This window comes from Chelonia mydas, chromosome 10 (assembly GCF_015237465.2).
Source record: "Chelonia mydas isolate rCheMyd1 chromosome 10, rCheMyd1.pri.v2, whole genome shotgun sequence".
Lineage (NCBI taxonomy): Eukaryota > Metazoa > Chordata > Testudines > Cheloniidae > Chelonia > Chelonia mydas.
Window position 1 is genome coordinate 2,992,665 of NC_051250.2, and position 13,386 is coordinate 3,006,050.

Below are 13,386 nucleotides of genomic sequence, written 5' to 3' on the forward strand. Positions count from 1 at the left end.
GGGTACATACATGTCTTAATCTGTCTTCATCCAGATGTGGAGTTTAATGTATCTGGAGCATTTGTTGCTTTACCTGCTACCAATTCCAATCACTCCTCACAACTTTGGAGTGAGTATGAGTCGGGGACACTGGAGCGGAAGAGGCCTGTCAGCATGGCTGTAATGGAAGGTGATTTGCTGAAGAAGGAAGGGTATGTTTAGCTCCTGTAACTTTTTTCCAGCCATTAGCCCTCACTCGAACTCCCAACCACTGAGGAGGTTGTAATTTGACATGTTTCGTAGCTCATCTTAAAATAAAATTTAAAACCTGTGGTCAGAAGGGGAATTCTATGGAAATACTCCTAGATAACCAGTCAGTGATTTATTTCCCCTCATATTATTGCAGCCTGAGGAAGGGTCAAAGGTAACGTACTGGCATTTACTTCAAGTTATGCTCTATGCATGATAAAAGCCAAGCAGATAATTACTGTTTCTGTTTATAATATTCCCAACTCCTAGATTTTAGGTCTCAAAATAATCCATTAAAAATAAAAGTACATTTGATAGTATCTATTGCTTTAACTTCTGAATGTTCCAAGGCTTCTGTTTAAAACCACAGGCTGAAGTGGTGTTATCTGGTGCCTTCATGATAAAAGACTTCTGATTTGATGATGGTACAGTATACCATGGCAGATGTGCTGTATTTACCCCCATACAATAACATGTAGTGCATTTGTTATCAGTTTTTCATATCAGTATTTAAGGGATGTGCTGTTCTAACTCCTTATGCAAATGTTAAATTGTTACTTTGGTTTTAACTATGGTTAGACACATGCAAATTATTTTATTTATTGCAACTGTATACTAGATTTCCCTACTGCTGTCATGTGGTGAACAGTATTGACAGAGCGGAAAAAGAGAATCAATTCAAGGTTCATTCTTTCTTGTTTTAGTGGATTTTAACCACGTCAAATTAAACATTTCTAGAACATGTTGTGTTAACTTTTTTAAATGACCTATATTGGAATGACAAAGTTTATCCATAGTTAAATAAAGTAGTTTCCTTCCTTTTTTCATGCTTTTAACCGTGCAAATGTATATAAACCTTTCTTTAGTAAATAAATGTTTATCTTGAAGTCTATATGGTGACTTGAAGATACCATTTTAAAAAGTTTGCGAAATACCTAATGCACAAAGTCTGAAGATATCCTGGTGTCTAAGGAAATTTGTATATATTTACCGGTGTGGTAAAATTACTCAGCATTCAGATCTTACTTGTGTCTTCAATTTGTAATTGAATAGCCCATCCCACTGATGTTTAGTTTACCCTTCGGTGTGAATATGTCAAGTTGTGTTGCATGTCTTAACAAAAGTGGTGTTATATGGAGAAAGGTGAAGCTTTCCTTGTTGCTTTTTTGCATGCTAAGCAACGGGTTCCTGTCTGAGTTATAACATGCAATATTGCTCTTTGGCTTTATTTATCTGGAGTTGGCCTGCATGGTGTGTGTTCACTCTCTCTTCTCTCTAGCTTTGGTGTCAAGGTTGTGGACTTCCAAGTGAATCCTCGGAGATGTGGCACTATAAATAGAAAGCACACATCCCCAGCTTTCCAGCCACCACTTCCACCTACTGAGGCTGGCATGCTGGCTCAGCCTGTAGCAGAGCAGCATTCACAGGGTTCTGTGGCTGAAACCAGCCCAGTAAGTGCAACTTTTGCTCCCTTTGCTGGCACAGCAGAACATTTACAAAGTCAAGGAAATGAGGATGTCAGGTAAGAAGTCTGGTTTCTGTTGGCAGTGGCTTAACAGGCTGCTTCAGCAACAAATTGGTCTCTGGCAGTATAAATTAATCAACAGGGTACTACCATCCAACTTGAATATACCTGCCCTTTTTATAAAGTGCTTTGAGGTATATGGATAAAAAGCACCATACAAGAGATGATTATGCAACTTTCTCTTTTTAATTTGAAGTTAATTACTATAAAATCTGTTTTACACATGAGAATTTTCAAGAATTCTCCATCAGTATACTCTGCTGCCCTCTATTGATCTCTTCAAGTCATACTCCTGGAAGTATCTTCAAAACTCGGGCTCAGTTTATTGCTGAAAGCACTAAAACTCTGGCAATACTAGAAGCCTGTGAGGCTTGTCTTGGTCATTTCTGTTAAGTGATGTAGATTCATGTCTTGTTTGCTTTTCGTTAGCAAGTGTGTTAGCTAGCAAGGAACAGACGTAATCTTAACCTTAACCAGCAAGTCAGAAGTCAATTTATCACTCTTCGGCATCAGTTTCTTTAGCACAATGGTATATTAGATTTTCACCACTTGACTGCTATTGAAATTCTATGCAATCATTTACTTTTTTGCTAGTCACTGTATATTTTGATCTGGAGATTAATTATAATAGATTTGCCCATTCCTTATCACCCTCTAGGGTTGATGTAACACTTTGCTTTTAGGTATTCTCCTGGTTTGTCCAAGTGAGAGCTGGTAAACCATTTTTAAGTGAAGTTTGGAGAGGATTAGTCTTTTAGGCAGCCTCCCACAAAGTAAAACAGTCCACAGGTGCCACTGCTGGATTGGTTCAGATCAGTAACTTTGTTGCACTTTACTTAACTTTTGTTCCCAAGTGACATTCTTGCAGATCTGATCATAATGGATTAACTCCCCTAAATTAACAATGCCCAAGATCTCTAACTCTGAAAACCTGAACTACACCCAAGCTATTAGCAAACAGTACTAGTGGCTTCAGAAGTACAGCAGTATAGAAGGGGTTGTTCTCTGCCTTTAAGAGAATGTACTGGTAGTTTTTCTTACCTAAATTTATCTACACAAAAGCTTTCTTGTTTTGTGAGTGTTAATGAATTCTTTAGTTGAACTGGATCTTGTAAAAGCCAGTACCCTCTCCAAATTCAAGATTACAATCTAACAATACAGACGGGGGAGGGAAACGTACAACATGCAGGCAAAATGATCAGGCACCGGCTTTAATTTCTTTTCTTTTTATTATGAGGCAGGTATACGGTGTGGGAATTGCAGAAGTCAAACAGCATGTGTGTGGGAAGGAAGGAGGATATGGATTAGGGGGAAATGCATTCCCAACAACCTGCACTCCACACAAACCATTCAGACTCCTTGGTTCTCTTCCCGTCCTGCTGCCCTTATGCCTTGGTGGCTTCACTCTTCCTCTGGCCCTCCTCATTGCTGAGATCTTTATACAGATCCCCACTTTTCCGTACTTTCTCCATTTGTAGGTCCCCACTAACCTCCTGTCTTCCTCTGAAGTACCTCCGTGGTGGTCTGTCTGGCAGAAGCAGATCCCATGGCAACTTCTCTGGCACTGCTTGTGGGTCATGCATGATTTAAGAAGGAAGCTACTCCTTTTATCAAACAGCCTGAACCGTGCCCTTCTAGTGGCAGCTTCAGCATGGTTTTCCCAGTCCTCCTGCCTGGAGCTGCACTCAGAGCCAAGAGCATCACAATGCTTCTCCGCTCTCTGCAGGACAGTTTGATATGCTCCAATATCTAGATCAGAGGTTGTCGTGTCAATGGCTCAATCAGAAGCTACTGTCATGTTCTCTAGTATCTCTGCTCTCCTTTAAAATAGTCTGTAGCTGTTACATTGCAAGGGAAACTTTAAATGTGAATAAAGCGTAACCAATGCAAAGATGTCTGAGTCTGTTCCAGGGCCCCTGCAATATCCCTGGGGTATGGCCTATCTCAGCTCAGTGAGGTGTTAAATCAGACAGCCAATGTTGATATCACTGGGCACGTCCGGACTGCACAAAATGTGGCAGGGGTGGAGGGGAGTTATACCAAGATGGGTATTTCAATGTCAGTCTTGCACTGTAGTCCCTACCCTGACAAGCTACATGAAAGATGAAAAACTAAACTCCAGAGGGTGGCATCAGGTAGCTACACTGTGGTAAAAAATTCCTGCCGTCTTGTCTCAAGACGTTTTCCCCCAGTCAGGGAGCCACGCCAAGAAGCCAGAGGAGCTCAGAACTGCCTGCACACTCTGAATATCTGCATGATCTAATGTGAGCAGAGTCTCATTTTGGTGACTCACATGACCTTGTGTGGGAGGAGCTTAACAGAGCATCCCCACTTTTATTCCCCAGTCTCATCTCTGGGTATATCAAACCAGCTGCTTTTTGAGATGTCCTGCAATGCTGGGGCAACCGAGGTTATTCTGTTAAAGTCACAAGCACATGGTGACTTAAAGTGGGGTATGAATTTTTGAGAGTAATCCAAGGGTTTTCCATGAACTTTCAAGTTGGGAGTCTGATGAACCAGCCTTAAATGTATTGACTCCTCTTCAACACAGAGAGAATACAGTTGGTATTAGAACAATAATTAATGTAAATATGTATTCCGGTGTTCATGCAAGGCTGGCTATAGATTTTTGTTTTGGTGAGACTACATCAAATGTAGTCAGCAGGGCCCATTTAAGACTAAGACTTGGTCCACACTAGAAAATTAGCTTGGTTTAATTACATCGGGGTGTGAAAAATCCACGCCTGCGAGTAGCATTTTAAAGCCGACCTAAGTCCCTGTGTAGACAGCACTAGGTGGATGGAAAAATTCTTCTGTTGACCTAGCTATGACCTCTTGGGGAAGTGGGTTTACACTGATGGAAGAATCCCTCCCATCAGCACAATTAGTGTCTACACTGAGGTGCTGCAGCTGTGCCGCTGGACTGTTTCAAGTATAGACAAGCTTGAAGTAGACAGCTGAGCACGGCAGCTCTAGAGATGCACAGTCTCGTTACTTCACTTGCAACTCAGAATCCCTTCAAATACCATTTTAGTACAGGAATCTGTTTCCCATGACTCAGATGCCTGTATCTGGAATTAACCTGTTTCTAGTGTAAACCCATGAGTGTGATGCAGTACATCTGGGGGAGAGGTATTTCAAAAGCAACTTCTGATGCAGGTGTTTTACATTTTCAGTACCTCAAAGCCCAGGGACACTGCAGCTTCAACTACTCCTCCACCTGTGAGAAATGGTGGGCACTTAAGCACTGTGCAGAACCAGCCGCAGTCATCCAGTAGCTCTAACCAGCTTTGTGTTAGTCAGCCACAGAATGCTGCTGGTCCCAGCCCCCACGCAGTGAGGAGAGGTATGTTGGGTTCTTGTTTGCAGTTTTCAGTGTGAGACTAGACTCATTTCTTAAACAATTGTTGTGATTAAAATACTGACCTCTCACAGCTGGTGCTTGCCCACGTAGCTGTTTCCTAGGATCGTTGCCCGTTATTGCACTCCTGGTTTATTTGGATTGACCAGTTCTCCACTCAAGCAAATAGTTCAACCGTGTATTTTACCAAAACTTACTTAAACTTGAGTCTGCCACCATGGACAAGTCTGAAGAATATTGTGATGTTGCCAACCATGTACAATGGTATCACTCGGGCAGGAGTTTGCTGATTAATAACCTTTGTGTACATTTCTTGGTAACCAATATGAAACTACAACAGTAGTAGGCCCGGATAATTTCAACTGGAAAGCGTATGAGCATTTTAAATGATGTTACTCATTCCCTTATTTCAAGGTTTTATTCCAGCTGTACATAGTAACTAATATATTCTTATCAATGTCTCTCAAAGCTGTGAAAAAGCCTGCACCAGCACCTCCTAAACCTCCACCGGGGCAGCCAGGAACCTATGGTTCTATTGCAGCAGCTCAGCTACCTTCTGCCTCTCCAAAACCACCCACAAGAAGTCCTTCTCCTCCCGGTCAACTTACAAACCCAGGGGCAGTCCAGAGTTCCACCTCTTCCCAGGTTTCTGCACCTCGGAGACACTCCAGCAGCCTCTCCCCAATACAGGCTCCTAACCACCCACCTCCACAGCCCCCAACACAAGCTACTCCTCCTCTGCAGCCTAAACTAAGTAGTCAAGCATCTTCTCCACCTGCTGTACCTAGTGGGGAACATGGACCTGAACAGCCATCTTGTACTCCTCCTCAGACTCCAACACCACCTGATACGCCACCTCTAGGAAAACACAATGCTAGCTCCGCACTGTTTCCACTGCAGTCGTCTACCCAAGAAACTTCGCAATCTCATTCTCCTCCTCAGACTGGTACATTACCGAGACCAAAGCCAGTACCAAAACCCCGGAACCGACCTAATGTTCCCCCACCACCTCATCCTCCTGTTTCTCATTCATCTGGAGACAGCATTCTTACAAATCCCACTCAAACTGCTTCCAAAATTATAACTGGTAAGTGAATTCTTTGTATGCTGTAGCATGTTAATATATTTTGGGGCTGGGGGACTGTCTACTGCTGTAAAAACATCAAGTTGAAATATACTGATGAACCTTCTTTGGTGAAATATGAAAGGCAAGCTCAGTTAAGTTATTAAATTACTTGTTTTATTCTGTTAAAACGCTTGACCTGCATATTATGGTTTACGAGGTCTCTGCAGAGAACCATCCAGCACTTTCCACAGAGAAGACTTTTTGTTCTTATAAAAATGAATGTGATATACTTTCTGAATACGTTTTCCAGCCTTGACAGCAGAGCATTGTTACAGGACTCAACTTTAAATGGCTTTTCCAAGCTCTTCACGTCATGGCAGCTACCATTACGTAGGCACGAGTTGCAGAAATGGCAAATATTTTGAAGTGGGGGGAGGCCTAGCCAAGGAGAACACACTAAGCATCTAAGTCAAGATTTCTGAAGTGGCTAATGCCTCTGTGAGCCCTAACACGATGTTAATGGACCGGACTTTTCAGAGGGTGAAAATCAGGCCCCCATTAAGATGTTCCAAATTAGGCACCCAAAATCACTAATTGTTTTTGAGCACCTTGGCCTGGTATAAATATGCATCTCTGTATTCCAGCATAACCTACCATGCTACTCCAAGTATGTCTACATTGCAGTCAGAGATGCAAATAACAATAGGAGTGAAGCTGCAGCAGCATGGGCTATACAAGCCAGTTGGGGGACCCGGGGAATCTATTCAAGTGGCTAGTCTGTGCTGCTGTGCCTTCCCTGCTATTGTTCAGGCTAGTTAGATCACAGTTAACTTGGGTATGTCTAGACATGCTGCAAATACCTCTGACTGCAATGTAGACATACCCTCATGGGGCACAAGGTGGTATTTGCAGGCTCCCACAGGAATAGTAGTGTCTGCATTTTATAGATGATAGGTGGCAATAATGAATTTAAATCTTGAAGAAAAATGTGATCATCACAGTCACAAAAAGCAGCACCTTTGAAATGTCTTCCTGCTAAGTCTGACTTTTTTAGACACTTTAAAAAGGAAAGGTAATGAACATAAAAGACTAATGCTTTTAAATCTGCGTGTTTAATGGTTAAACCCCTTCTCAATAACACTTCAGCTGTCTAGATTAAAGACTAATTTTGTTTGGAATGCAAACTGTATTCTGTTATCTAATAGCTCTACCCCCTGATGCCTTCACAGGTGGGGAAGGTTACTGCGACTAAGGTTTGTACTGATCAGAACCCTGCAATACAGCTACAAATGCTCCTGCGCAGCCATTTTTATCTGTAGCTTTCTTTTGTTCATGTGCTTTAAAATGTGTGCTTTTGTCCAGTTTGCCCTATAGCTCATTATTACACATGCCGTCCAGTTTGTAACAGACATTAGGACCCATGTTTCATTTTGATAGTCACTTGCAAGCTTTTTTGAAAAGAAGCCACCTCAAAGTGTACCATGCAAATAATTAACACTTAATGTAACGCAGTTATCAGAACTACCACTTCTGGTGTCTAAAGTGATGTAGTGACCCATTTAAAATGTCTGTTCCCCTCCTTGGTTAACTTTTGCCAAACTGAAGAGTTGGGAGTTAGCACAAAAAACTCTGCCACTGATATTTGGTTTCTAATGCAGCTTTTACACTAGGATTTTGATTATTTGGATTTTAACTGCTTGGAACTTACTCATACAAAGCGCACACTGTTCATGAACTAAACCCCAATGCAGAAAAGCTCCTGGCAGCATCTCTTTGCATTCTGGCATGTTTGTATTTGCATTCTGTAAGGTCCTTAGCCTCCTTAATGGTGCTACAAGTCTCCAAAGAATAGGTCGTTTAGAAACTTGACAGTTGCCTAATGTAATGGCTTAGAGGCAACAAGTTATGGTGTGCTGAATAAACGGAGGCCACATACCTGTGATTACCCCAGGATGTGGTTATTACAGGATTTATGACAATGCACTTAAATTAATATTGTACTGAGAAGCTTAATTGTAATTGCAATTTCTAAATGAAACTACCACTAAACTGGCTGTCAAATTGCTGGAAGTGAACAGCTTTAAAAAAGGCTTTAATCTTTTGTCCTCTTCTATCTCACTCCCCCTCCCTTCTTCACAGGTCAGCCACATTAATCTCTCCAGAATAACAGCAAAATTCTGTTTCCAAATTGAATTGGGAAAATAGTGCTGAGGGGCTGGGATTCTTGCAGTATGCCTGACAGTGAGTTATTCTGGGGATAAAGAGCCATGCTGACATGTAGTGGGGGAGCAAGGGCTGAGCCTCCTTTTCCAAATGTTGGCTTCTGCAGTTTGACTATCTTGTTTGGGCTTTCGTGTATTTTTCCATATACATGGAGTTTCCTGCTTCATCTGAGGCAGTGGCTTTGTTGCTGGCAAACAGCTAAAAACTGAATTTTATTAGGTTAATCCCGTAGGGTTATTTAGGAATAGCCATGTAATTAAGCAAATCCCTCTCCTTTGGATAATAGCGATTCAGAATACAGGAATTTACTTATCTGTTGTAACATGAAATGATTATTCAAATGAGGCAATCACAACAGAGTACAGCAGTCTGCACAGCTGAGAGGTGTGGCTATATCAGTAACCATACAACACTCCTGCAAGTCTGTGCTGGGGAATTCCATCTCTTTAGTAAAAGAAGCCACTTAAAGCAGAACTAAAGTGTTCTTATAGTTTGATTTGGTCCATATATTTTCTTAATGTATCCAGGAACTGACTGCCAACTGTATCTCAAATGGTGCCATTTGTACAGTGTCAGACTGGAAAAGTTTAAGGCCCCAAGTACTAAAGTAACGTAATAGTTAGTGAGCAAGCTCTAGCAAACCAGCCAGATAGAGTGGCTGATGTAAGCAATAGTACAAGAACTTTACTGGCATTATTACATGACTAGGGAAAAGCAGGAGTATTTATATTATTGGATTCTGTATTAAATCTAACAAATACATACATGCATCCATGCATATATTCAGAAAGTATTCCAAGAAATCTCCTGGAAGCTAAGGAATTTGGAGAAAAGGCTGAATCTCAATGCTCAGGTTCACCCCTTGCAAGCCACACTGGGATAGGCTCATCCACTGTTTGGAGACTAAAGAGACAATCATACAGACTATGACTAAAATTTCATCCTTAACCTAACACCTGACATCATACTACTTAAAAGCTATGGAGCAGTTACTCTTATTACAGGTTTCAGAGTAACAGCCGTGTTAGTCTGTACTCGCAAAAAGAAAAGGAGTACTTGTGGCACCTTAGAGACTAACTAATTTATCTGAGCATAAGCTGAATGCATCCAATGAAGTGAGCTTTAGCCACAAGTACTCCTTTTCTTCTTATTACAGGTGCACCTTAAAAGCACTTATTTTAAAGACCACTGGGCTACTGTAGTTTTCATGAATTGGCTCCTTTGTTATATATTTGTAACTGATCCGTGTATATAGGCTGTCTTTTTTTTAACTTTATGCTTAACAATAAATAGCATACTCGGGAAAATCAGACTCTCACAAGCTGAAACTATGGAACTCCGAACTAAAATTAGCAATAAATGTCTAACATTTGAACTGTAACCCCTGAAAAGCTTGCAGGAGGTTTGTTATACCAACTCCTTAGTCATGCTTTAGATTTGAGTAACTCTTCAAATCTTGTTTATGGTTGTAAGTAATTAGCTCTAAATTCTAATTGAAAATTTTATTAAACAATCTAGATGTTTGACCTGCATTATTCAATGTGAACTGAAATGGGAAAGTTTAATGGTAAGGAAAAGGCATTTGATTGGCCAAAGACATTGCTAGTTCATGACTGAATGTGCACTAATGCCCAATACTAACCTGTCAGCATAACGCCGCTTGCTTGCATTCTGAGTAATATAGCATGCAAAAAGAATGGCTCTTCTATTTTATGCTTGCCCTAAATTTAACAAATACTAAATGGATTCAAAACTAGAATGTAGTTCATGTTTTGCATCACTAATTTCTCATGTCCTATTTTACTGGGAGTCATAACATGAATGGATTTTCTCTCTATTCTGAGTTGTATTTGAAGAAGCTGTGCCTTTTTACTATTTCTCTGTTGTAGCAAAAAAAAATCTTACCCCATCATCCTCCTATTAATGGTCACCCTCCCTCTTCTAGTCCATCCTTCACAATGAAGTAGTGATGGGGAGCTCTCCTGTCCCATGTCTTCCCCTAGAGGTTATGACACAGTCTAACATGATTCTGCAAAAAAGCCGTTGGAATACTAAACTACTAGTGCAAATTCAATAGTACTAAATTTGTAGAAAGTGTAAGGTGCTAAGTGTGTAAGTGCTTCCAGGGCCACTGCCATTTTTAAAAAACTTTTTTTTAAATCAGACTGCAGGGATGAACAAGGGATAAAATACTGAGATGGATTTGGAAAGTCTTTAATTGTAACTTGCAGTGTTGTAAACATATTGGTTCTAGGATATGAGAGACAAGATGGGTTAGGTAATATCTTGTATTGAACCAACTTTTGCTGCTGAAAGAAACGTTTTCAAGCTACACAGAGCTCTTCTTCAGGTGTGGGAAAGAAGACCTCTGTGTAGCTTGCAAGCTTCTCTTTCACCAACAGAAGTTGGTCCAATAAAAGATAGTAAAGAGCTCTTTACTAACATTTGAGTCTAGTAAGTAATGCTTGTGGTGATGGCAGTGTAAGAACCTTGTGTAGGAGTTCCTTTAATACTTTTTTAAAAGTACTTAAAATTTTAATCTCTTTATTTCAGTATTAAACAAAAATTAGTTTGGTCTACCCTTGAAACAAGAAGAAATTTAATTTTTTTTTTAGTGGTGGTTCACCAAAATATGTAACTTTGTTTACCATGCTGCTTGTTCTAAAATCTGGAAGGTTTTTATTGTACCTTTATTATTCTTATTCCTAACAGTTTAGGAGCTTTGGAATTAAGGATTAAAAAGGAACAATTTCACTTATCACTGAAATTCAGCCACTTTATGGATGGTATATGCTTTTGTTTTCTTCACACAACACCATAGTACAAAAATTAGAGAAGCAAATGCACAACTGACTGGTTGAATCTACACAGTGAATTTAAGTAAGCTGAAAGTTATGTAAACTGGAATCCTATTACAAAAAGGGCCATGGGATCTTATGACTTCATGTGGTAAGGACCTGATTAAGCGTTCTGCAAAGAGCTATCAGTGTAGGACCTTCGGGACTCCAGTGCCACCTACAAAGACAGCAATATCACTGAACTGCAGTAACCTGGATTTTCCAGGCCGTTTTTTTCTAACACCCTTGAGCAAAGATTTACATAAATTTAATTTGTTGCTAAAGTGGGGAAGGAACAGGACTTATGCTCCTAAATTCTAATTCTATCTTTGCCACTGACAGGCCCTGGGCCAAGATCTTCCATTTATGCATTTGTAAAACAAATACTTACCCATTGTTTCTGTTTGAGGCTTAGTGTTTGATATCTTTGAGCTCTTCAGAGGGGTTTAAATTGCCTCTCCACGAGCCAGAGGAATAAATTACTGATCTGTGTCTTGAGAAGCTGAAGTGTATGTGGCATATTATGAACACTTGGCTACTTTCCGAAACACTGAGGTGAATGCTTTCATTTAAATGGTTAGCTGTTCTTTCTGGCTTTCTGTCCTGTTCCTAACAGCCACCAGAACTGCAAGATTGAGATCCCCTCTGTCACTTTCTAGATACCTCTACCAGAAAGGGCCAGAACAAATCTCCCCTGTCATTGATCAAAGACAAACTACGAGATGTTCCCTACCAGCAAGGGGAAAGAAGCTGAACCCAACCCTTTCTTGGGACCATTAGTGTTGATTTTAAATAGTTTCTTCTTCTGCCTGTGATACACCTTCCCTGGATATCATACATGTTTGTTACTTCACAAGTAATGGGGAGGTATTTCTATAATACTCTTTATAGAATGCAAAATTCATTCTTGTTTCCTCCAGAGTGGGTGTCTACAGCAGAAGCTGGGAATATTACAAGGCAGTGTAATTTGACATTGAAATGTTCAGTTCTTTTTTAGCTTGTTTCTGTCAGGCAGGTGATGATGGGGGTGGCTGGGAGGAGCTACCCAAACTTCATTCAGTTTTTCTGAAGTGGCTTGTGTGCATATGCAGGCCCTGAACTTGCAAAACCTCTGTTAAGCTGTTGTCCTACCTGGATCTGTTCCTTTCCCTTTGTTTATAAGGAAATATATCTGAGATCTAATGACTGTCCAGACACTATACATTTTATGTTTTTCTGCTTTTTTTGTAGACTCCAATTCCAATGTTCAAGAACCACTTAGTAGCCTCTCTTCAGAGCTTCCTACAGAGTCAGCAAGCAAGGAATTGCACAACCATCTCATGCTTAATGTTGACAATGATACAGAAAGCACTGCTCTGTAAAAGAAAACACATGCTCCAAAACTTTTTAAAAAACCTTTCTGTCCTCGTGGAAAAGTTGCAAATCAAGACCTAACAGTGAAAAGCTTTTTTTGAAGATATGGTGGAACTGTATGAAGGCTCTACTTACATGTAAGGCAATCTAACCATACAGAAGAAGTTTAATGATCTGTGTCTTGACAGTGGTTTCAAAAATCCTAGATGGGAAGAGTTGATTACTGTGGAAATTTACATAGGACGCTTAATTGCTGCTAATACAGATGGCATTAGCAGAAATCCCAAAAGAATAAAAAGCAGTGCATCAGTTACTATTTAAAGTGCATGTATGGAAATAACCTACTTAATGTCACTGTTACTTTTGTTCCTAGTTCTTAGACATTATATTGAAAAGGAGATGCCTTGCAAGAGACTTTCCCTCACTGACTTGCTGCAGACTTTTGTTTTTGTTAAAGTATGAACCAAAAAATGCCAGAGTGCTGGTGGTGACTGCTGGTTATCAGTCACCTGTCAAAACTGTGGATGTATTCCAGTGCCTTGAAGGACTGTCATATCATAGAAGGAAACTTACTGTATCTTTAACCATTTTATTGCTACTTTAAGTACTGACCATTATCTGTATGTCATAGTTATTTGTATTAACCATACCTGCTTTTTATGTGAAACTGTGGAAATGTTTATGCTTTCATTTAAATTGGCTGAATTTTGAACATCTGTTTGGATTCATCAGTTGAGTGAGCATTTATAAAATTAAAGGATTCTGTCTTTTGTCGTTTGAAGGCCTGTTTATT

General features: G+C 40.2%; 1 protein-coding gene across 14 annotated transcripts in view; it reads left to right on the forward strand.

Annotated features, from left to right (window-relative positions):
• Window positions 1-13,370, forward strand: part of ARHGAP17 (Rho GTPase activating protein 17) — a 67,437-nt gene extending 54,067 nt beyond the window's left edge. For 7 of the 14 annotated variants that reach the window (XM_037911259.2, XM_037911255.1, XM_037911261.1 and 4 more), the window contains 5 exons: window positions 35-191; window positions 1,508-1,750; window positions 4,930-5,099; window positions 5,584-6,201; window positions 12,471-13,370. In XM_037911259.2, the coding sequence (XP_037767187.1) occupies window positions 35-191; window positions 1,508-1,750; window positions 4,930-5,099; window positions 5,584-6,201; window positions 12,471-12,601 (1,319 nt within the window). In that variant the 3' untranslated portion in view covers window positions 12,602-13,370. Of the gene's footprint in view, window positions 1-34; window positions 192-1,507; window positions 1,751-4,929; window positions 5,100-5,583; window positions 6,202-7,385; window positions 7,434-9,921; window positions 9,971-12,470 lie in introns of all 14 variants that reach the window. The other 7 variants (XR_006284319.1, XR_005227141.2, XM_043524015.1 and 4 more) reach the window with 5 other exon arrangements.
• The last annotated feature ends 16 nt before the right edge of the window (window positions 13,371-13,386 follow it).